This window comes from Cryptotermes secundus, unplaced genomic scaffold (assembly GCF_002891405.2).
Source record: "Cryptotermes secundus unplaced genomic scaffold, Csec_1.0 scaffold462, whole genome shotgun sequence".
NCBI lineage: Eukaryota > Metazoa > Arthropoda > Insecta > Blattodea > Kalotermitidae > Cryptotermes > Cryptotermes secundus.
In genome coordinates, this window is record NW_019724744.1 from 1562490 (window position 1) to 1585387 (window position 22898).

The 22898-nt window shown below is 41.6% G+C and overlaps 1 protein-coding gene across 7 annotated transcripts; it reads left to right on the forward strand.

Moving 5' to 3' along the window:
• Positions 1-3928: 3928 nt before the first annotated feature.
• Positions 3929-22285, forward strand: LOC111862795 (serpin B6). 7 transcript variants are annotated; one of them, XM_023848468.1, is made up of 9 exons: positions 5527-5710; positions 6989-7122; positions 7927-8106; positions 9577-9787; positions 10925-11139; positions 12475-12660; positions 13143-13284; positions 18913-19055; positions 21327-21412. In XM_023848468.1, the coding sequence occupies exons 1-8, from the start codon at positions 5614-5616 to the stop codon at positions 19044-19046; spliced, it is 1299 nt and encodes a 432-aa protein (XP_023704236.1). In that variant the 5' UTR covers positions 5527-5613; the 3' UTR covers positions 19047-19055; positions 21327-21412. The 7 variants fall into 7 exon arrangements, with proteins under 7 accessions (XP_023704239.1, XP_023704240.1, XP_023704236.1 ...); XM_023848471.2 differs by lacking the exons at positions 5527-5710; positions 18913-19055; positions 21327-21412 and adding exons at positions 3929-4033; positions 16336-17247; XM_023848472.2 differs by lacking the exons at positions 5527-5710; positions 18913-19055; positions 21327-21412 and adding exons at positions 3958-4044; positions 16336-17247.
• Positions 22286-22898: the final 613 nt, after the last annotated feature.

Consider the following 22898-nt stretch of genomic DNA (forward strand, 5'->3'; position numbering starts at 1 on the left):
GTTCACTTCGGTTTTTCTAGATCTTAGACATACGGTAGGACTCCTTGGGCGGGTGATCAGCTCTTCGCAAGGCCTCTACCTGTACACAGACACAGAACAATGCACACACCCAAACTAAACATCCATGCCCTGAATGGGATTCGAACCCACGATCCCGGTTTCCAAGCGAGCGAAGACAGTACATGCCGATTGGGCCCTTTAGCCTGCTTAAATTCAGATTAATTCCTGAAAATATGAATCGTACAGACAATTGGTATGGCTCATTGGGCAGGGAATCAGCTTGTCCTAAGACCTCTTCCTACACGGGGCGACACAAAAACCTATGCTTCGAGTGGGACCCGTGCCACGATTCCAATGATAGAGATCCCGAAGACAGCCGGTGCCTTAGACCACACGGCTATTGTTATCGGCTCTTATTTATGTCAGATCCGATTTAATGTCTTCCCATTTACGCCTTGGTCTTCCTAGTGGTCTCTTTCTTATCAACAATTTCAGAACTGTACAGTGAAAAGCTCTATCTATGAAACCGTTCGGAACAGGACACATGTACATATAAACTTTTTGCTTAGAATGACCGACACTATGATCTCCCCGAATAGTGACCTTCCTCCTGGGATACCCTGTGTTTGAACCAGGTTTCCTATCCTCGGTGCGGTCTACTTGCTGCTTCGACGCTGAAGACGGACGCAGTATTCCGCGGTGCCCCTTCCCGGGAAACAGTGCCCTTCCCAATGACTGCCGCGAGTGCCAGGGGTAGCCACCGTGAAGACAGGCGTTTGCAGACGACTTGCAGAAGCACATTGCCTTCATATTCGATGCAGACTGGTGAATGGAGGCAGTATGTTCCTCCGAAAGCTTGGCAAACACCTACCAGTCTGGACAGTGGTAGAGGCCACAATTCAAATAAGTCATTATATCGGGACACGCGGTAGCGCAGTTGGTTGAGGCGCTGTGATACAAGCCAGAATGTCGTGGGTTCGATTCTCGATGAGGTCATTGTATTTTTCAATTGACCTAATCCTTCCAGCCGCAATATGGCCCTGGGGCCGACTCAGACTCTTCCTGGGGGAAAGGGCGGCCGGCGCGTAAATCTGACAACCTCACCGCCATCTGTGTGCCATTTGTCTGGAAAATGTCAGAGCCTCGACATCTCACAACCCTATGGACCTACATGGCCTGTTACTGGGATAACTTTACGTGTTTTATCGTTTGCCCACCTAATGGAGTGTACTGAGTCCATCAACGCCAATTTTCGGGAAACTGATTTTGATGTTCGGGAATGAACCGCAGTTTGAATGCGACTCCGAACAAAGCACACTCTGAAACGACACATTTGCAAGTGAAGTGAACCTGTGAAACTGCGCGCAGATGCTGCAGCACAATACGCAGAATCAGAAAGCTGCGTTGTCTCAATTTGGTCTAAATGAGAAAACAGAGCGCTCCTGCAGTCAGGTGACGACGTCCTGCGTGTTGCAGCTCATCCTGTCACATTGGTGCTAGATGTTACCGCGCTGTTGGTGATAGCTTAGTGCTACCGGGGGGGACTACGCCAGGCCGTGTCATGATCACGAGGTGTTCACGCGACGCCATCTGCTGGGCCGCACGCTGAACAGACTGGCCTCCAACAGCATGGACACCAGGCAAACCCAAGTGCTCCTGTGCTCCATGTGTCGAACCCTCTAAGTGACGTCACAGAGGCCATGGGAGAAGGCCGTCCTCTACCGGCTTCTTGGAGGAATAAATAAATAACTGAAGCAGAAAGAAAATGTTCCGTATATTGTTAAAGACACTGATGTAGTAAGCAAGAAGTGTCCATCTATGCTGAACACTCCAGGGCGATCAGTAAAAATAGGCTGAGAAATTTGTAATAAAATGTTCTGGCTGTCCCGATGAACGAAACCTGAAGGGCGGCTAGGAGCGGCCCAAATGTTCTCGGAATATTGAGGACTGATACCTCATATGTCCCTTGCGTTCATGGAACATGTAATAAATAATCCTTTTCGTAAAACATTATCTCTTATCTCTTAAATTCCACTTGTTTCTGTCATGCAAGTAAACACTGATAAGATATCACTTGTCATCGGCATTTGTGTTGCGTGATGTCATCCAGCCACAAGGCTGGAGGTTTTGCAGACATGCATATTAAGATTGCTGTCTTGTGCTATATGATGCCATATTATCAGACAGCTAGTTAAAGTTTTCGGAGAAATATAATGCCTCCGTCCTCAGGGTCTGAGCGGGAATAATGATACGATTATGCGGAACTGGGACCTCTCGGCTCACCTCTATACCCTGAGGATGGAGGCAGTTTTGTTCCTCCAAAACGTTTTATACCTAACTACCAATCTATACCGCATCATAACCCGGAGGACTATAATCTTTGGTGCTCAACGCCGTGAGAATCTCGAATCTCACGTCCCCAAGGGTGACCATGCACCCACAGCAGTGCTGCACGTCACGGGTAGGGCTCGGAGAAAGGATGTGGACCCGAACACCGGACCAGGTGCGATAACTGGAAACATACTTTACAGAGACTTAACGGTTGTAGCTGAATGTAAAGTTGTCCCTGTGCTTAATTAAGCACCAGGCCATGGAGACGTATGGTGGAATGGGGATATAGCTCCATGCATTCTGAACCTCGACACTGATGGAAGTGATGCACCGGCCGCTGTAGTGACGAGGAGAGAACTCTCTGTACCCATTGGATATAAGGCTGGGCGGGCAGCAGAACTACTGTGGAGAAGAGAAGTATTTTGATCCTATCCCCCTCTTAAGTATGCGTGGCGCTATACCTCCATTCCCCTTACGTCTTTGTGGTGTATTAACACATCTCGGAGTATTGAAGTATACAGATTTATAAGCTACCCTTGAATCTCTGAAGGAAAATTTTCTTACTGTACTATTAACCAGGGATTGCATGAAAATACAGGGACACAAGAGGCCCCTCTGAACGACAAAGTTTACAGACCACTGAACCTGGGTTTATGTCCCAGCAGGATCAAAAAAATTCCTCTCGTGAAAGAGTCCAGACGGGCCCTGTGGTCACCCCANGGTGCCTGATTAAGCAGAGAGACAACTTTACCTTACTTTACTCAATTTTTTGCTTTTGGCTACATTGAATTAGTTATTTCGCTAAACATTCGCTATATCGGAATATATCCGTGATAGAATTAGGGGTTTTGATCACTCTCAACATGATGGACTGCAAACGTTTATCTGTGAAGACACTTTCCTCAAAACTAGTTATTAGAATGACTTCACTTAAATATGTATCTGAGATATCTTAGTTCGCATACCGGAGGGCTACAGGTTTGACCGCCGGGGTTCGATTCCCAGTATGGGCGTGAGATTTTCCTCTTTTCCACAGCGTCCAGTTCGACTGTGAGGCCCATCCAGCCACTTACCCAACGGTATTGGTTGCTCTTTCTCAGGGAGTAAAATGGCCGAGACGTGAAGCTGACCACTCTCCTTCACCTAGTGCCGAAGTCAAGGATGATGGAGCTGTACTTCCACTCCCCCATACTTCTTTATGGCATGGTGCTTAATTAACTAAGCATAGAGATGTCTCTACCTTTTCCCTTAAATTCGTATATCCCCAGAAACACGCCTTTTTCCGCAGAACCCAGAATAGGACTGCCTGCTTCTATGAGACAGCAGAAGGACTGGGTTCACATTCCCCACCGAGGGACTGGCTCGAGAGGGAAGTGCTTGGTTCGAATCTCGGCCGGTATACCTTCCATCCTGGTTGATGTTGTTTTCCTCGGCCTCTCCAGGCAAATTCCGGGATAGTACCTGCATTTACCATCCCACGAACTAATGATACACTTTTTGTGCATTACGTCGCACTTACGGACTCGAAGTGGGTAGAAGCGATGAGTCAGAGACCATGCGGCGTCTACTGTATCGATTGCTGGCTTATATAACCGTGTTCTGGGCGTTTCGCAGCATCCAGAGTGAACCAGAGGAACGAGAGGATGTCAGGGTGTATTGTATAACATCCAGTTAATTCAGTGTGAAGTTGCGATTGCTCAAGGTAGGTGAGAGGTGTGTAAATTCCGCCTTCTCACTAAAGGGAAGTGAATTGTTCAGTGTTGTGAGCATAATTTGCACCTCCTTCATTTATATACGGACATATTTAGGTAACCTGACTACGTAGCGTTGCAAGGTAGGATGATTAGTGAATGAGGAAGCGATTTTGGCCTATTTAGATGTGCCGTCCCGGAAACCGAGTAGAGTGACTGACGATAATCGCGGGAAACTTCAGTTAGGACGGTGGGCAGACACCTCCCGAATACCAGTCAGAAGCATTACCGCCTGAGCGAGCTTGGTCGGTTAAAGAGGTGTAGGCTAGTTTAAGGCAGTGTTCCGATATTTGCATGGAAGGACTGAAGAAAATTACGAACAAACCTCAGGATAGCCCATCTAAGAACTGAGATTTGAACACGGGACATGACGAATGCGAAGTATCATTGTTAGCCACTCAAGTGCGACATCTCCGAAACGACGGGGATTCAGGCTACATCGGCACAGTGCCATAGCTCAGAAATACTACAAAGATTAAAAAAGCGTGACTTTAGAGGTTCTCATGCTTGTGACTTCTGGGATGTGATGCCGTATACTTTCGTAGATCGTCAGAATTATTGGGGTTTGGGACTCTGTCCATCTTGCGGCATTCTGAAACCTATAGAACACGACATTTCTGAAACTGGATCCGCTGACTGAGATTAGCTCTTTCCAACAGATCCAACAGAACACATTTCTCCTCCCCCCCCCCCACCTGTGGACGAAAACAGATAACAGTTTCCGAAACGTTGTGTTTTCTAGTTTCTAGAATACCGGACGATGGACGAAGTCCGAAAACCCAGTAATTCTGAGTGTCATATACCAACGTCAAAACCCTCTAGAATCTAGTTTCGTAGATCGTCGACGATCTTTCGGAGTAGCGTACTTTCTCCATCTTCAGGACACGCGACTACGCTGAACGTGGAAAAAATGTGATTAGTATAGGGACCGAGGACCAGAACCGGGGCTGTGGATGAACCGATTCAAGTCGAGGGTCTTTTACGCTGAATATGGGATTCCTCCGAAACGTCAGTAAGAATCCATCAGATTACACGGCTGCACATTCGAGAATAAGTTAAAATTTAACATTACAAAATATTGTGGTGGATAAACGTAACTAATGGAGTTGTACCTGAAAGATTTTCACGTATTTTAGAAAGTAGGGGCAACTATACAAATGTTAAGGGAAAGTGCACTGAGGAATGGCAGAATTCTTGCGATTTTTCATTCAGCCATATTTTGGACAATAGCATTAGTGCCTTTAATGAATTCCCCTCATATATTAAATTACGGGGTTTAAAGTGTTTGGATGTTGGAGTGGGCTCGATTTAATTGGTTCAGGGTAGGGGCTAGAGGCGGGCTCTTGTGAAACCCGGTGCACGGTAATAACCTTCGGGTTACATGAAAGGCGGAAGATTTCGTATATACCATCGCCACAAATGTTTAGATCTTTTTTACCATTAGCATGCCAGGAAGGCCAGGAAGTACTTCGCTCTTTGGAGTTTGTTAATCAGGGAACCGTTGCCGTGATGTCCTTGATGTGATCGTGTGATGTGGACTTTTGTTCTTGTGAAAGATGACCAAGATGACATTAGAATGAAATCACATGGCTTGAGGGCGTGTCAAGATCGAGAAGATTGTTGTTTGGGTGAGTAGGGTTGTTATTAGGTTTCACGAAGGAAACAAAAGTATGTAATTTCAGATCCATGCGTCACATGTGAAGTAGACAGTATACAAGTCTGTTTTAAAGAGTGTAGTGACATGATTCAAGCTGACAAAGTAAGGCTGAAGGACGAAAATGACAGCTGTGTGATAGGTAACTTGCCGGTTCTTTGTCATTAACATTTCGGTTGTTTTTGGAATGATTTGCATGGTGATGAGTCACTTTAATTGGGATGACAAGAGAAAGTTCCGAAGTGTGCTTGTATACTGTATATTTTGGTTAGAGCATGGCGAGTAAATAGTGTTATTGCGTTTCGTGTAGCGTTGTTTGGCATTTTGCAACGACAGTCCCTTTGTCTAATTTCTAATTGTTCAAGCATTTCAAAACAGGTAAGTCGTAAATATTCGCATCACCGACTGTATCATGTAAAGTTATACAGTCATGCATATATGTACGTACGTACCATTTCTCAACTTCAGAATTTCCGAACTCAGGAACCCGCTAAGCGAACACCCGGTAGACTTGGCCCCGAATTTTCGGATTTAGATGTCTGATACACGTAGGTGTAGGTCCTACTTTGGTAATGACTTCGGGGAAAGGGACGAGAGTATGATGCAGCTTGTGCTTGTGCTCTTTGGAATCCATGATAAAATATTACCTTTTAACATGCAGAACGCTTAATGCTGTGCTATTTGTTTCCCCTTTATTGTCTTTGTAGTACTATAATTAGGATGTAATAAGGTAAAGTTGTCACTTTGTTAGCTAATTAAGCACTACCCCATGAAGGTGTGTTGGGTATTGGATATATAAATCCACATATTCTTTGCCTAGGCACTATTTGGAGGTGAGTGGTCAGCTTCACTCCCTGGCTGCTTTACTCCCAGGGAAAGAGCCCCCGGTACCCATTGGATAGGAGGCTGGGTGGACGACGTGGAGAAGAGAAAATTCTTGACCCTACTGGGACTTGAACTCTGACCCCTCAGTCGTCCAGCCTGTAGCCAGTCGCTATACCAAGTACGCTATCCCAGCTCAAGTTAGAGTGTAATAAGAGATAAAATTCTGAAAAGTGGGTCTGAGCCTTGAGCCCCAGGAGTGTATCCTTGTATGTCATGTTACAATGAACTCATGATTTTTCAACTTACGCCATTTTTGGGAACACATTAAGTGCTATGTCAGAGGGTACAACTATGCAGGAATACGTGAACATTTTTCCCTCCCTGGATTCATAATAATGGAGTAAAGTCACATTTATTTGTGTTGCAGTTGTGTTTGTGTGTCTTTTGATAGTCAGTATATCTTCAGCCACAATGTGTGATAATTATGTAGAAGAAGGAGCAGCAGAGGCATTGCAGAAGGTTGCCGAGGGAAATGTTCATTTCACCACCAGCCTGTATAAGGTAAGTGGCAGTTGATTGATGGTGCTGTGGATATTGTGTTCACATGTCACATATTTTTTGGAAGATAGTATTGACATTTCTGTTATATCATTCATCTTTTGTTAATCCCAGTCAGTTGAATTCTGGAACTCATATCTCTGTCTATAGTAAGATTTTTCTTACCTGATCTCATAAACTATAAGAAGCAGAGGCAGACACAATTAAATGTAAATGTCTTGTGCGCAATTGATGTTCGTAATTACACATTGCATGAATGAAATTCTGAGAGGAGAGGTGGGTGTCAAAGTTTGTTGGCAGAGCTACAAGAGAAATGATTACAGTGGTTTGGCCGCATGAAAAGGATGGACAGAACAAGGAGACCAAGAAGAGTATTGGAATTGAAAGTTAAAGGAAAGAGAGATGACGCAGCCAGGCACTGGAAGATGACGAGGAATCAGGAAAGAGCTGGCAATAAATCAAACACAAAAGATTGTGGGAAGGAAGAAGTGATTGGCAGCATTTTGTCCACTGACCTGTATGAAACTGAAATGGTGTTAGAAAGAGGAGGAGGAGGAGAGAAAGAAGACGTAGATGAGGACGAGGCATGAAGTATACCAGTGCTTAATGGCCACATCAGCCAGATCAAAATCATCTTTGACACTTCCGCTTTTCAGGGTTAGAAGTACAGGTTCACTAGCAGGGCATTGTTTCATTATGCTGAAGGAACTTGTTCACTGCTGCAGCCAGCTTTTCAGACAGGATGTAGCATCTCCCTGTCCATGTTGGAAGTGGTGCTACAGTTGACCATTATGTGTGGTTTTCCAGGCAGTTTCCAGCAAAGATGGCAATGTGCTCATCTCGCCAGTCAGTGTGGAGCTGGTGTTGGCGCTTGCTTACATGGGGGCTGCAGGTAGCACAGCAGAGCAGATTGCATCAGCCCTTCACTTGCCTCTGGACAGAGAAGATGTGAAGACAGGCTTTGCAGCACTCCTTGGCTCACTCAAGGTAAAGAAGGATGAGAATGGGGCAGCTCACTGGACTCGCTTCTCTGTTAGCACAGCATTTCTTAACCTTTTCATACTGAACAGGTTGATCTAGCAGCACTGACACTTCAGGTTTATATGCAGAAGGTGCTTAGTTCCAATCTCAGCTGGTACACCAAGTATTGTGACTGGGTTTCCTCAGTCCATCCAGACAAATGCTGGCATAGTGCCATGACTGCTCCCTCCTTCCAAATCCTTTCCAGTTCTACTTCAGTCACATTTCAGCTGATACTGACAGTTTCCAATTCCTCCGGTAGATGGGGAAGTATCGGGGACCACTGCCAGAGAGGGCCGACCTCGGTGGCAGAACAGGGCTGATAGCAAGCACCAGTACTGGAAGGGCATGGCGACTAGTTAGAATAATTAAAGCGGGACGCACAATAGATCAACAAATGGTCGCAGTGCATGGCGAAACCCACCCCCTCCAAATAATAATAAATAATAATATTCCTTCCATTCCTTCTGGGTCAGCCAACAGCCAACTTACTGCATTCATGTGAAAAACAGTTTACAGTTATTGTACACGTATGTTTCCACTGTTTCAAGCTATGACAAGTTATGCTTCAAGTTTCCCTCCGTTTCAGTTACATACATGTTGGCCCGTCTCAGGAGAGAACTAGCGCTGGCAAACAGTGAACTTTATCCTATCAGTTGACTGGGTTGGCAGTAAACGTATTAATATAAATTTGCTATATATAAAAATTATTTATTGTCCCATATTCATGGCAATGTCATAGGGTACGGGGTGAATGGAAAACTGTAAGAATGAAATTTCAGTGCATTATTTTGCTATGTAAATGAGTCATTTTTATGTGTCTTATGAAGTGTTGTTCAGTATGTGAGGAAGAAGTGAATGATGCACTTTTACGCTTATAAATGTTAAAGGTAACAGGTTAAGTTGGCCCTGTGCTTAGTTAAGCATCACGCCATGAAGATATATATGGAGGAGTAGAAGTATAGCTCCACCATTCTTAACCTTGTTACTGGATGGAGGTGAGTGCTCACCTTAACATCCCTGTCACTTTAACCTCTGGGGCAATACCCCCCATAGCCATTGATGGGGGGCTTTGTGGATCCCCGAAACTTCCTGGAGACTGTGGAGAGGAGACAAATCTCTTGCCCCTGCCAGGAATTTAACCCAGACTCCTTGACTCTCCAACCCATCTCTATACCAGTGCTATTGATTGAAATGAATGATCCTTTTTGTGCAAACGAGACACACTATTTATATAACCAGGAGGAATGGTCTTATAAAAAGAAATTATTCATGTGTTTGTAATATGGATAATTAAATAATTGTGTTTGATTTAGAAATGTATGCAATATTTGGCACACCATCTGTTATATTGGCTGCACAGCCCTGAAATTTGTCTGCATGCAGTCATGTTTGTTAAAGAATAAGTGAAGATAACAGCTCCATCTCTGTCCACAGAGCTCAGAAGATATGACACTGGAGATTGCCAACAAAGTATTCTCACAGATCAACTACAGCATTTTGCCAGAGTACAGGGCAGTAGCAGAGAAATTCTTCCTTTCTGGAGCTCAGGAGCTTGATTTTGCAGATGGCGAGGGCTCCAGGAAAGTTATCAACAGCTGGGTTGAATCAAAAACAAACAACAAGATCAAAGATTTGATACCCTCAGGTAAGTACATTTTATTAATCCTGTATTTTGATCAAGCCATTTGGTGAGGGAAATGTAGAAATTGTATTGTATCACACCCTTGGCTTGGCTTCCCTGCTTTTGCAGAACCCAAGGGTTCAGCTCTATATTTCCGAAACTTTTGCCATTATCCTTGACCAGTTGTTTCCAGCCCATAGCCTCACGCCTCTTCATGCAGCACCACTGAATAAGAGGACCCGCGGTAGCATAGTTTCTTTTTAATTGTTAGTGGGGTGGGACTAAGTACCTTGTACTGTGGCCACTTCTGGCCTATTGTACCAGCCCCAGAGGGTAGGTGAGGGTGATTGTGGAGCAATTGGTGGAATGAAGATTGGCAGGGGAAACCGAAGTACTCAGAGAAAACCTGCCCCAGCCTCACTTTGTCCACCATAAATCCCACTTGACCAGACCCGGGATCGAATCCAGGCCACCGTGGTGGGAAGCCAGTGACTAACCGCTTGAGCTGTGGAGCGGCGGTAGCATAGTTGGTTGAGGCACTGTGCTACAAGCTGGAAAATTGTGGTTTTGATTCCCGATGAGCTCATTGGATTTTTTCAGTTTATCTAATCCTTCCAGCCGCACTGGCCCTGGGGTCATCTTGGCCTCTTTAACAGAAATGAGTACCTTAAATCTTCCTGTGACCATCACGTAAAGCTGACAGTCTCACTGCCATCTGTGAGCCAGTTGTCTGGAAAATGTGGAAGCCTCAACGTCTCACAATGCTATGGCCCTTCATGGCCTGTTACAGGGATACCTTTACTGTTTTTTAACCACTGAAGAAGAGTTTCATTCTTCTGTTGGAAAGATGTTTGTCAAAGTGTTTAGTGACCCCTTGCAGGCCAGGAAGTAAGGCTGAAGTGATTCTCAGGGTTGAATGTTGTTCTTTACTGTCCGCTCTGCTTCTCCCTCCCATCACCACCAGTAACGAGTTTGCTGTAGTTCATTACACGAAACAATACTGTGATGGTAATTTTATGGTGAATTCCAAATAAAATTCATGTTGAAGTCTGAACAGAGTGCAGATGGGGGAGACATGTTTATTGGAAAGGTTTAAAATTTGGACTAAGGTCAGAGGAATTTGGTGTGATTATTTGCTTAGGCATGTGGATCATGTTACAGGAGTACTGAATGATCTCACAAGGCTTGTGCTAGTGAACGCTGTGTACTTCAAGGGGCTGTGGCACAGTCCATTCAGTGCAGCCAACACAGTGCCAAATGAGTTCCACCTGAGTAGCAGGGAGAGTAAGATGGTCCCAATGATGTGTAAAACAGATGATTTTGGCTACCTGACATCTCAGGAGTTGGATGCAGATATATTGGAAATGCCTTACAAAGTAGGTCTCATTTATGCTTGCTGAAGTGCAGGGTTTGGCCTTCAGTGTAGTTGGATGGTGTTACTTCTGCATTTAGGAGGGAGGCAATGGTTTCCACCGAAATGTTGGGTTTAACCTATGAAACCCTCACAATGTCACAACCCAGAAAAGCAGTCTTGATTTTACTGCCCTGAAAATGTCAAAAGTTGTATCTGTGTTCTTAATTTAACATTGTACCATGAAGATGGGGAAGTCGACGTATATTTTGATGCATTTTAACCTCAGCACTTTATGGAGGGGCGTTTAGTTAGCTTGATGCTCCAGCCACTTTCCCCTGGATGATAGAGCCACCAATACCATGGCATAAGAGAGTGTGTTGGCCACAGTTTCATCTGGATACTTTGCTTCCATCAGGAATTGAACCCTATTTCCTCAGTCATGCAGCCTGTGGCCTAGTCACTGTATTGACTGAGCTATCTCACCTCATGACAGCCTGAAATCTGAAATGTATAATGACGCCTTCTGTATCTAATTCAGTCCCATTGTTTACCAGAAGACCACCTGTATGTGGTGTGAATGTTATGTTGGACACTGTCCATCATCTTAGGAACATTTATAGAGCACTGAATCTACTTCCGTCATCAGGTGTAAGTGAGGGAAAGGCTCCTACTCAGATGGGTCTGTTAGAGGAAGCTGGTCTCGATCAGCGGGCACTGCCTTTGAGTGGCATATATATACTGCTATTCGAGACTAGCTCCTCCTAGTGGGTCCAGCAGAGTGATATCCTGTTCTCCTGCTTCCGCCAGATGACTGAAGCAGACCCAGCTTCTGTGATGTTTTTTATTGGAAATGTACCTATGATGTCTGACAGTATCCTGCATAATATGTGTACAGAATGAACAGCCCAGAGTCACAGACCTTTAGAGGATCGCCTTTGGAATAAAGGTAATCGACAACATGTTTCGGTGCTTATGGCTTGTAGTTGAGAGGTGTCTGGTTTTAAGTTTAGCCCTTACACTGACTGTCCTGGTATAGGATTTTCATGGTTTTCTTCATTTCCACCAGGCAGGTGCTGGGATTGTAGATTGAAATGGGGTACTGTTCCTTCCAAATTCTGTCAAATTCATTAATCATACCATTTGACACTGTAGTTGCAGCTTCTTAAGGCATCGCTATGTAAGCTGCAGGTAAGTAGCATATTTTGACCTTATTTCAGAGTCATCATTATGTAGTCATCTTTATATACCATGTATAACAGGCCTGAACTGATGACAGTTGAGGTTTGAGTGTCACCTGGTGGCAAGTACTTCAGTGTTGGATTATTAATCATATTCTGAAAGTTGTAATGTTTCCTAGGATCAGAAGGTCAGCATGTTTATCATCCTGCCTCATGATGTAGATGGAATCTCTAAACTGGAGGAGAAGTTGGCCAGTGAGAACCTTACCAAAGTTTTGCTACGCCTGCCAAAGCGAAAAGTAAGAGTCTCGGTGCCAAAATTTAAACTGGAGGAGACAACAGACCTCAAAAACATACTCAAGGAGGTGTGTATACTGCAAGGGACTGCTATTGGTAAACTGAGTTCCTGCCCCACTGAAAGCTCTGCAACTTCTTTGAGGAGAGACTAAAATGAAATTTTTGAGTTTTTCATGGCAGAATGTAATTTTATGATTTTGACATTAATGAGAGCCTTGCACACCCCTTCAAGTAGCTCCTGATTTGACCACCATTTTTAGAGACCTGCATGTTTCTGCATATATGTAAAATACATTTGTCATTCCACTTAGATAAGCACTGCAGCATGAAAACGTACGGGGAGTGGAGGTACAGATCCATGTGTTCTTAACTCCAATGTTAGAGTGAGGTTTCCACGAAATGGAAATAATGTAATGACAGTGATGAACATTATGACAAACAGAGCCCTGCTTAGACTAATGCAGAGACAGGCAGCACTGAGTGCATGGCTAATTGTTACATGTTTTTCAGAGACTGCATTGCACTTTGTGACCTCTGTTTCTGCTTGCAGTTGGGTATGACAAGCATGTTCCTGCCCTTGGAAGCTGATTTCTCTGGGATTTCTGGACACACAGATTTATATGTTAGCAAGGTTATGCAGAAGGCATTCATAGATGTGAACGAGGAGGGCAGCGAGGCTGCAGCAGCTACTGGTGAGTGTACTCACCTTCTGTCTGATCCCTTGTGCACTTTCAACATGGGGAGCATGTCAGTGTTTAAGGCTCTTGCATAGGGCATTGTTAGTCAGTTCAGTTCTTTCTGTAAAATGACAGTGTTTCAGGAGTGAGTTCTGTTTCCATCTTCTGATGGAGTGCGTATGATGCAATTCATCTTCTCCAATGCCCTTTCATTTATTTATTATGCCATATTTAACAGTATTGTCAGTAACTCAGGTTGTGAGTCAAATGATATGTTGATTAGTCAGTAAAGTGTGAAGTTGCCCCTGTGCTTAATTACTTAAGCATGTCTTGAATATGCATGGGGGACTGGAGGTATTTTTGACCTCAGTAGTTGACGAGAGTGGCGAGTTTCTCACCCTGGCCACTTTGCCTATGGGGAGAGAGCCACAAGTACCCATTGGCTAGGAGGCTGGGTTGGTCCACAGGGCCAATCTGAATGCTGCGGAGAGGAGAGAAACCCCTTGTCCTTTGAATCGAGCCCTTGTTCCTTGGTCATCCTGTCTGTAGCCTGTCACTGTATCAACTGATTAGTAACTGATGAACTGGAAGTGATTTGGATGGATTGGTTGGGGCCTAGTTCGAGATACCAACCAGATATTTGTATAGAGCGACTGAGGAAAAGCATAACAGTTAGGATAGTCAGTGCCCCAGCTGAGATTCAAACTGGGCATCTCCCAAATGCAAGTCAGAGTGTTACTGCTTGAGGTAAGTTGCTCAGTTTGATCTACTCTTGTACCCAGGGGCCCAGAGCAGTTTGAATTTCTTTATATTCTTTCTATCTGAAGGTAGAAATATAATCCATTTCTGAAACACAGTTTCTGTGTAAAGAAGTAACAGACAAAGTTCAAATAAGTAGCCTTAAGCATTGTGTGGCACCATGACAAATAACTGTAAATGCAAAGAATATGTTTTATACCTGGAAAATGTGGAGCTACGCAGATAGTAAAATAGTGTTTTGTGGGATGTCATGTGCTTTGGGTTTCATCTACAGCAAGTAAACTTTTGGTTTTGTGTGTTCATTTTTGTGCTCGGGGCAGGGGTTGAAAAATCTGGTACCTGGTCAAAAATTTTTGTTTCCAGAAGAATATGGATGAATATTTTCTGGCTCCTTGCTGTGGCTATTGTCCCCATGTCATGTGGAAGGCTGATTTCTCTCTTTTGTTGCGTTGTTTGTTCTGAACACATGGAAGTCAGACATAAGATAACAGAACAATCCAGAGAATTTCAGGAGTGATTGATTGTTATGTCTTAACTAATTATGTTGATTTTGACTTCTTTGGATGTGGTCCACCATTTTCTCTCTGCTGCAAGTGGCCGAGTACTGAATGCCTAGTGGGAAATCCACAGGTTAACATTTTTTGATCACAGTTGTTAACCAGGCAACCATAACTTTTGATCCCTGACTTGAGTGTTGAAGTGTGATTTTATTGGAGATGTCTGTGTTGGATTTCTTTTGTCATTCCTCATTTTCAGGGTAGATGTAGATGGAAACATCCAAGCACTCTAAACTCTCTATCCTCTTCATATATAACTTCAGGTGTACTGGAAACCCTGAGTTCACACACATGTTCCTGTTGAACCCTAATTAACTTCATGGACCAGAAGTAGTCACTTAACTACTCATGAGAATGTGCAATCTGAAGGTTTATTACCATGTTCACAAAAGCCAGCCACTGGACTGGACCCCATTCTGTGTCACATGAAGCCAATCCATGGAACAGAGTCCTTGAAGCTCATGAAATGCTGACATTTCATTGCTGTGTTCACAAGAGCCAGACACTTGACCTGATTGTGAGCTAGATGCATCCTTTTCATGCATTTGCATACGAATATAATGAACTGGAGTAATGGTAACATTCTTTGACTCATACATGGGAGTTTCTTTGTGGTTTTCTTCAGTCCTTCCAGGCAGGTACCAGGATAGTATCTCAGTTAGGCAGTGACCTTTTCCTTGGAAACTCTCTCACTTGACACTTCCTAGTCACTGACAGCAGTGTAAAATGAACCACATGCCAAATTATTGCATGTTATTCCTTTAGGATATATTTTAACATCAAGTACTTCTGCCTAAAAATTTGTTACAATAAAAATTAGAGACTTGGTCAGCAGATGGAGACAGTGTTGTAAGAAGAGGGCTGCATTGACTGATTCTGATGTTTCGCTTAGTGGGGGATGGAGTCCAACTGGGTCCACTCAGCATGCTGGCCACTGATTGGCCTATTGTACCTGTCCTGGGTGATTATGATGGTGGAGAATTTGATGGAATGAAGATTGGCAAGGGAAACTGAAGTACTCAGAGAAAACCTGCCCCAGCGCCACATTGTCCACCACAAATCCCACTTGACCATACCCGGGATCGAACCCGGACCACCACGGGGGGAAGCCAGCGACTAACCGCTTGAGCTATGGCGCAGCCACGATTCTGATGTTAACAAATATGTAATTGAGCTCTAAATGTGTCTTCTTCCAGGAGCATGTACAGTGACAGACATTTAATGCTATGGTTAATTTCATGTGTCTATTTGTATGCAAGGGATTTGATATCTTCAGGGAAGTAAAAATATGGAGTGCAGTCTTCTGGACTGTAACACCTTGTCATCTTGCTGGAAATTTCGAAGGATCTACCTGCCTCCATCTTCAGGGGAGAAAATGGAGGCAGAATGTTCCTCTGAACCATTTGTAGTGGAACACCTCTCCCTGTACTTAGGCTGTATAGCATTGACTGGGTGCATGATTGATGAACAATAAAATGGAAAGGACATACGGTGTAGTAGTCATGGCCTAATTCGAGGTACTGTCCCTGCATTTGCCTGAAGAGACTTAGAAAAATCACAAAAATCTTATAACATAGCCAGTATCCTGGCTGAGATTCAAAACGAACACCTCGATACAAGTGTTACCACTACACTGACCTCAGAATATTAGTAACCATGCAGAAAACCATGTAGTTTCATAATCTAAATGCATGCAACTGATTCATGACTGCTGCTTAGAATTCTTTTGTTTCTTTTCTCTCTCTTGTAGCTGGAGTCAAGAGAAATAAACGGTCACTCACATCAAGAGAGATTCATGAATTCATCACAAATCATCCATTCGTTTTCTTTGTACATGAAAGACAGAAAAATTTGACATTATTTGTAGGAAGAGTTGTGAAACCAGTGGGTATTGGTGTTCACCACGATGAGCTGTGATAAAGCATTTGTTTTTGAGTCAAGAGTTGGTATTGGCCTCGGTTCAGGTGTTCTGTGCCCGCAGCATAAATGGTGCCCTCCATACTAATGTGTTGTCATATGTGTGAACGATATAGATCAGCAGCAAGCTTATATGAGGTGTAATGGCTGCCTGAAAAATCCAGCTATTGGCATTGCATGTCTTCAGAATGTAGTGACACAATGATGATTTATTTTGCAAATGTGCACTCAGTCTGAAAAGTCAGATGCTTGTCGTCTGAAGTCAGGCTGATGCATAACACATTAAGTTAACTATACAGGGGTGCTGTAAGCAAACATCCCTGCACATTAAAAGGACGAATAGAATATCAGTGCATTTTTCTTTACTATCAGAGCCATCTGCTGTGATCTGAACACAAGGCTCTTACTGTGTGTTCAGAAGTACAGTACACTGTGCATCATGTATGTTACAGCTTTCAACTCCTGATTGTTTTGTTGGCTTTTGCTCTTGTTTTGTATGGAAGATCCTGACTAAAATTTTATAGAGATTGTAGCTTTATGTGTTTTCATCAGGCGTATGTATTTCTGATGACAAAACAACCAGGGTGTCTGACGTGCAGTGCCATGTCAGAAATAAATGTTTATAAATCATGATATGAAACTGCTCACTATCTGATGACAGCTTTATGCTTGTAAATGGAGAATTGAGCAGCACACAGCTCACAAAATACAAATAAAGAGGCTGATGCTTCCATCTCTGAGGTCAGATATATTGAAGATGCTGTAAGAACCAATATCTTACATCAATGTCCTTAAAAGAAGCCCTCCCAGGCTTCCCTAGCCCAACTGCAACCCTGACTTTCATCCAGATAGCATGTGTATTTTCTTGAACAAATAAACAGATTAATATCTTTATTTTAAATACAGGGTTAATCCAGAGATGTCTGCCAAAGATTATGGGTGCATTAATCAAGTTATTCTGAGTAAATGAAAATCCTGTTTACATGGATCAAATTTGAAAATCTTTAAGAGATAAAACAATTTGAATGTAAGATACAGACGTACCTAAAATGGACGTTGTACTCAAGAATATCGCAATAACTTTAATGTAAACGAAAAATATTTGTTATTTAATAATGAAATATGTTAGAAATTCTGTTCAGAGTGCTTGGCTGTGACTTCAATGCACATGTAAGTAATTGCCAGGTATAGGTAACATGATCGTTCCAGTGTTGGATTCCACCTACAAGACTACATGGTGTCACTGAGCAGGTTGACATAGCAGTTCTTGTGATTCACATTCTGGAGGTACTCAGATTGAATCTTGGCCAGGGTTCCAGCTATGCTAATAGATATATTTCTGCTTCTTCTCAGTCCCTCAAATCGAATGCTGGGACAATACTTCAAGTATGAGTAGTTTATAAGATGGCCCCTTTGAAGACGAGAGGATAATAAGCAAAAATAAACATTCTTCACCCAGGATATGATAGCTGTAAGAAATTAATTTACTCATGTAACTGAAAAGAAGATGGTGGACGAAGATTGCAGTCACATCCAGAAACTCTACAGCGATACTTGCACATAGCTGCAACAGCCATTTCTGTCATACACAGTGGCAAGAGTATGGCGTACTGTCTATGCGTGTTCTCTGTTAGGACTGCGGCAGGATACAGAGAAGTTATGCTTATGCATGTTTTGAGGGAACATAAATGTTGAAGGAAGGGGTAACACTCAAATTAAAAAAAATCTGAAGTATACATATGAAATTAATAAAAGACTTGTAAATAGTGATTTGAGTCACATCCAGAAACACTATCACAAACTTGCACAGTTGTAGCTATCGATCATGTTGGCAAAATATAATCATATGCTTGGATGAGGAGTTCTGTCTTGTAGCATATGATGCTGTGTAGTTAGTTGAAGCACTTGGCAAGCAGGTAACTGCTTCCTGCTGGTTTCTTGCTTGGATTATTCTATGTCACTGAAGATAGAGGTGACATATTCCTCTGAAATGTCTTGACTTTCAGCAGACTGCATGGTATTATATCCCAAAAGATAAATTCTCCATAACCACTTCTGTGGAAATCTCAGATCCTACATATTCTTGGGTGTTTTCAAGTCTGCAGTAGGAAACAGGACATCAGCAGGAGGAATTACACTTTTGTGTATGTATATGTATAGGTTATAGTGTTACTAAAAGTGTGTAATTATTGTGCCAAAGGAATTGGAGCAGGCCATGGTGAGGGCTGTATTCAGAAGTGTGTGAATGTTCTGTGCCATTTGTGATTCCCCCAAAAACAATACAGAATAAAGAAGATGATAGCTGATATATTTGTAGGCGAAGATAAGTGGATGCAGATTGCAGCTAGTGGTCCCTGAATGACAGTGACATCTGTATGGCATTTGATGAGGCTTTCTCCTTGTTTCCCAGCTGCTGTCTTCATGGTGATGGCGTGTAAACCACTGCCTCCAAAACAGTTCACTGCCAACCATCCATTTGTTTTTGTGATCCAAAACGTCGAGTTGGGAGTTGTTTTGTTTGCTGGACGATTTTCACAAGTTTAGTTCTTACAGGTAACAGCTGCATAGTGTAGGAAGATTTTATTTCTGTGTAAGCAGTATGTTAATATATTTTTATTGAATAGTTCTGTAAAGTGTGGACTTTGCAGCGTTGAGGATGAATGGAGCATACATTTGAGAGAAAGGGTTTCTTATTTCAGAGACATCTGGTCCTGTTAAATTGTACACTGTTAATGCCATATTCAGGTAATATAAATTTATGACTGAGCAACAAACTTCAGTTTTAACGCATGAGTTAGCATGCTAGACTTGCATGGAGATGAGGTGGTCATAGGTTTGAATCCTGGTCAAGCCAAAAATTTTTACCCCCTGCAATTGTATATACATTGATGGTGATGATCGTGTCTTCTTTTGGGGAAGAACTCACTTAAATACAGATTTTGTCCATGTTAAATTTGTCAGATTTAACCTCAAAATTTTGCACAAGCGCTGTGTTCATATTTGTTTACTTCTGTGTGTGTTTAATACTTAATTCCTCTGTTCGGTTTTAATCCGTGTCTGTACTAAATTTCACATTCTTAGTTCAGTGGTTCATTGCCTCTGTTGAATTGAAAGCTAAATATTGATGTCATGTAGTGAAAGGTGTTTACATTTTTCCCATAATGAAGAACCATGGGCTATAAATTATGAATTGGAAAATTTGTCTTTACATGCAGACTCTGCCAGACTACTTCATGAGAAGTCTGCAGAGATTTCAGGTTTTCCAAGTCAGGAATGTTGAGATTGAGGACGTCTGCTCTGTGACACCATGTAGCTTTACAGGTTGTTGCTAAGGTTTGCAGAGGAACTTGCTGCTCCTGTTGCAAGGGTCTGAGAGACTTCTACCATAAAGTCATTTGTTTAAGAACATAGAGCTTTGCTGGAATCAGTTATTATTCGTATCATCTGTTATGTGACACCGTATAGTCTGGTAGAAGTTGACAGTTGTTTCGGAGATATGTACCACTCTCATCCTCAAGACTGAAGACTGAACCAAGCAGCAGACAGAGTGTAGAAAACTTGGTTCAGATATATGCATGGTTTGTTCTGCTTGGTGCTTGCTTGGCTTACTCTTTTACCCTGAAGATGGAGTCAGTGTGTTCCTTCAAAATGTCTCTGAACTTCTACCAGATTATGTGGCATTACATCTCATAAGATAGTAAGTACTTAATATTAGAGTCAATTTTACCGACCACACAACATACCTTTACTACTATTACACTACATGTTTCGACCTCAAGAGGTCATCCTCAGGTGTACGAGCACAGCTGTATAATTACACGCAATCACATTCGTCTTCTCACTTATTCGATCCTGTATCATATTCAGGCCCACGCTCAATAATATATCAAGTTCCTCTCACAAAACACAAGTTAAAATATTATTCTAAATGTCAAAAGTTAAAATTTTAAAAATTTTAAATTAAAAATTTGTAAATCGAATTTCAATTCCGATCACTAGTTATGCTTTCAGTCACTTCCTACTTACGCTCATCACTGCGTCAAGTTCACTTTAAGTAGTTTAATTATATTATTGGTTAAAAGTTCATGAATTAAAGTTGAATTTTATTATATTGATTGCACTTTTCACTTTTTGGAGGTCTCGCTGTTCTTCTGCGTCCTCTGATGTGAAAAGTGCAATCAATATAATGAAATTGAACTTTAATTCATGAACTTTTAACCAGTAATATAATTAAACTAGTTAAAGTGAACTTGACGCAGTGATGAGCGTAAGTAGGAAGTGACTGAATAACAAATGAAAGTGAAAGCATAACTAGTGATCTGAATTGAAATTCGATTCACAAATTTTTAAAATTTTAACTTTTGACATTTAGAATAATATTTTAACTTGTGTTTTGTGAGAGGAGCTTGATATGTTATTGAGCGTGGGCCTGAATAAGATACAAGATCAAATAAGTGAGAAGACAAATGTGATTGCGTGTAATTATACTGCTGTGCTCGTACACCTGAGGATGACCTCTTGAGGTCGAAACATGTAGTGTAATAGTAGTAAAGGTATGTTGTGTGTTCGGTAAAATTGACTCTAATATTAATTAAATATACAACAGGATGCAAGAAATAATTAAAGTAGTAAGTACTTGTCATAGTGAATGCTGTGAGAACCACAAATTTGGCAGAGGTTTACATATATTTGAAGATAAATTTTAGAAGTCAGAAACACTTTAAAATTCAACAGTGGCTGCTCCCATCTTACAATACGTTGCATTTATGCTCACTGGCCATTGAAATCTGTGTCATTTGATGAGTCTTTTTCCTTCCTTCCCAGCTGCTGTCTTGATGCTGAGGTGTGCACAACTGCCTCTCAAAGAGTTCACCGCCAACCATCCATTTGTTTTTGTGATCAAGAACGTTCAAATAGGAGTTGTTTTGTTTGCTGGGCGATTTTCATATGTTTAGTTCTTACAGGTAAAACTGTGCAGTGTAAGAAGTTCACATTTTTCTGTAAGCAGCATGTTAGTTATTTTTAGTGGACAGTTTTCTAAAGTGTGGACTCGGTAATGTAAAAGATTAATGGAACAGTTCCAGGTTAAGTCATAAAGCCTGCTTTGCTGTCTGACAGATGTTGCAAATGTGTTGCTAACTAAGTAACTAGTCTGTTACTAACTGTATGGACTTCTTTATTTGCTGAGTTAAATTCCTAACATTTTGTGGAAGCTGAAGGTTCATTGTATTGTATTTATTCAGTATTCCAGACATCCACAAGATGAATACAGAACTTGTCCTCACTTAGTATATACAAACCAATTACAAAAGTTGTTTACATGGAACAATACAACAGTATAAAATATAAACTCATTAATTATAACAAAATAGGCATTATAGAGTTGTTTACAATGAACAAAAAAATCATAAATTACAAATATAATACACAAGTGAGCCATAAAATTTACATTCAGATATGTTATTATAACTACTCTCGATATTGATCAAAGTACTCTTCCAATGAGTAGAATGAATTCATCTATAAAATTTTTTTAAAGTGGTTTTGAATTTAGCTATGTTACCAATAACATTCTTAATATGAGAGGGTAATTGGTTAAAGATTTTTATCCCCGAATAATAGGCTCCCTTTTGATAAGTGGATAAATTTGCCTGTGGAATATATAAGTTATTACTTTGCCTAGTTTCAAGGTTCTGACTTTAAATGCTTGTTATAAAAGGTCTTTATGTTGAGCTACAAACATCAATAAGGACAATAAATATTGAGACGTCAGAGGCAAAATATGTAGTTTCCTAAATACATACGTCTCTACACGAAACCCTATTCCCACATCCTTCCATAATTCTAATTGCTTTTTTCTGTAAACGAAAAATTGTCGTGCTATGTGGGGAATTACCCCAAAATATGATTCCATAGCTCATCACCAAGTGAAAGAAGGCATAATAAATTATTTTTAATGATGCAGTAGACATGTATGTTTTGGTGCTTCTAATTATAAAACAAGCCTTACTCAATTTTTTTGCAAGTGCTTCAATATGATTATCCCAAGACAAAGTTTCATTCATTATCATCCCTAGGAATTTTGTACAGGAAGTACTGGTTATAACGTATCCTTTTTAATTGGCAGATATATTTTTCTTAGTTACAGAGTGAATATAATGTGTTTTGTTAAAGTTTAAAGCTAACCAATTTGCTTTGAACCATTTATTTAAAGTTTCCAAAATTCTATGGCTGTTGTTATTTAAATCTGTTAGATTAGGCTGAGTAAATAAAATACTAGTATCATCCGCAAAAAGTATAGGTACAGAAGTTTTGTTTATTATTTTATGTAAGTCCGTATAAATAAGAAACAGTAGAGGTCCCAGAACACTCCCTGTGGGACTCCATGATTAATTT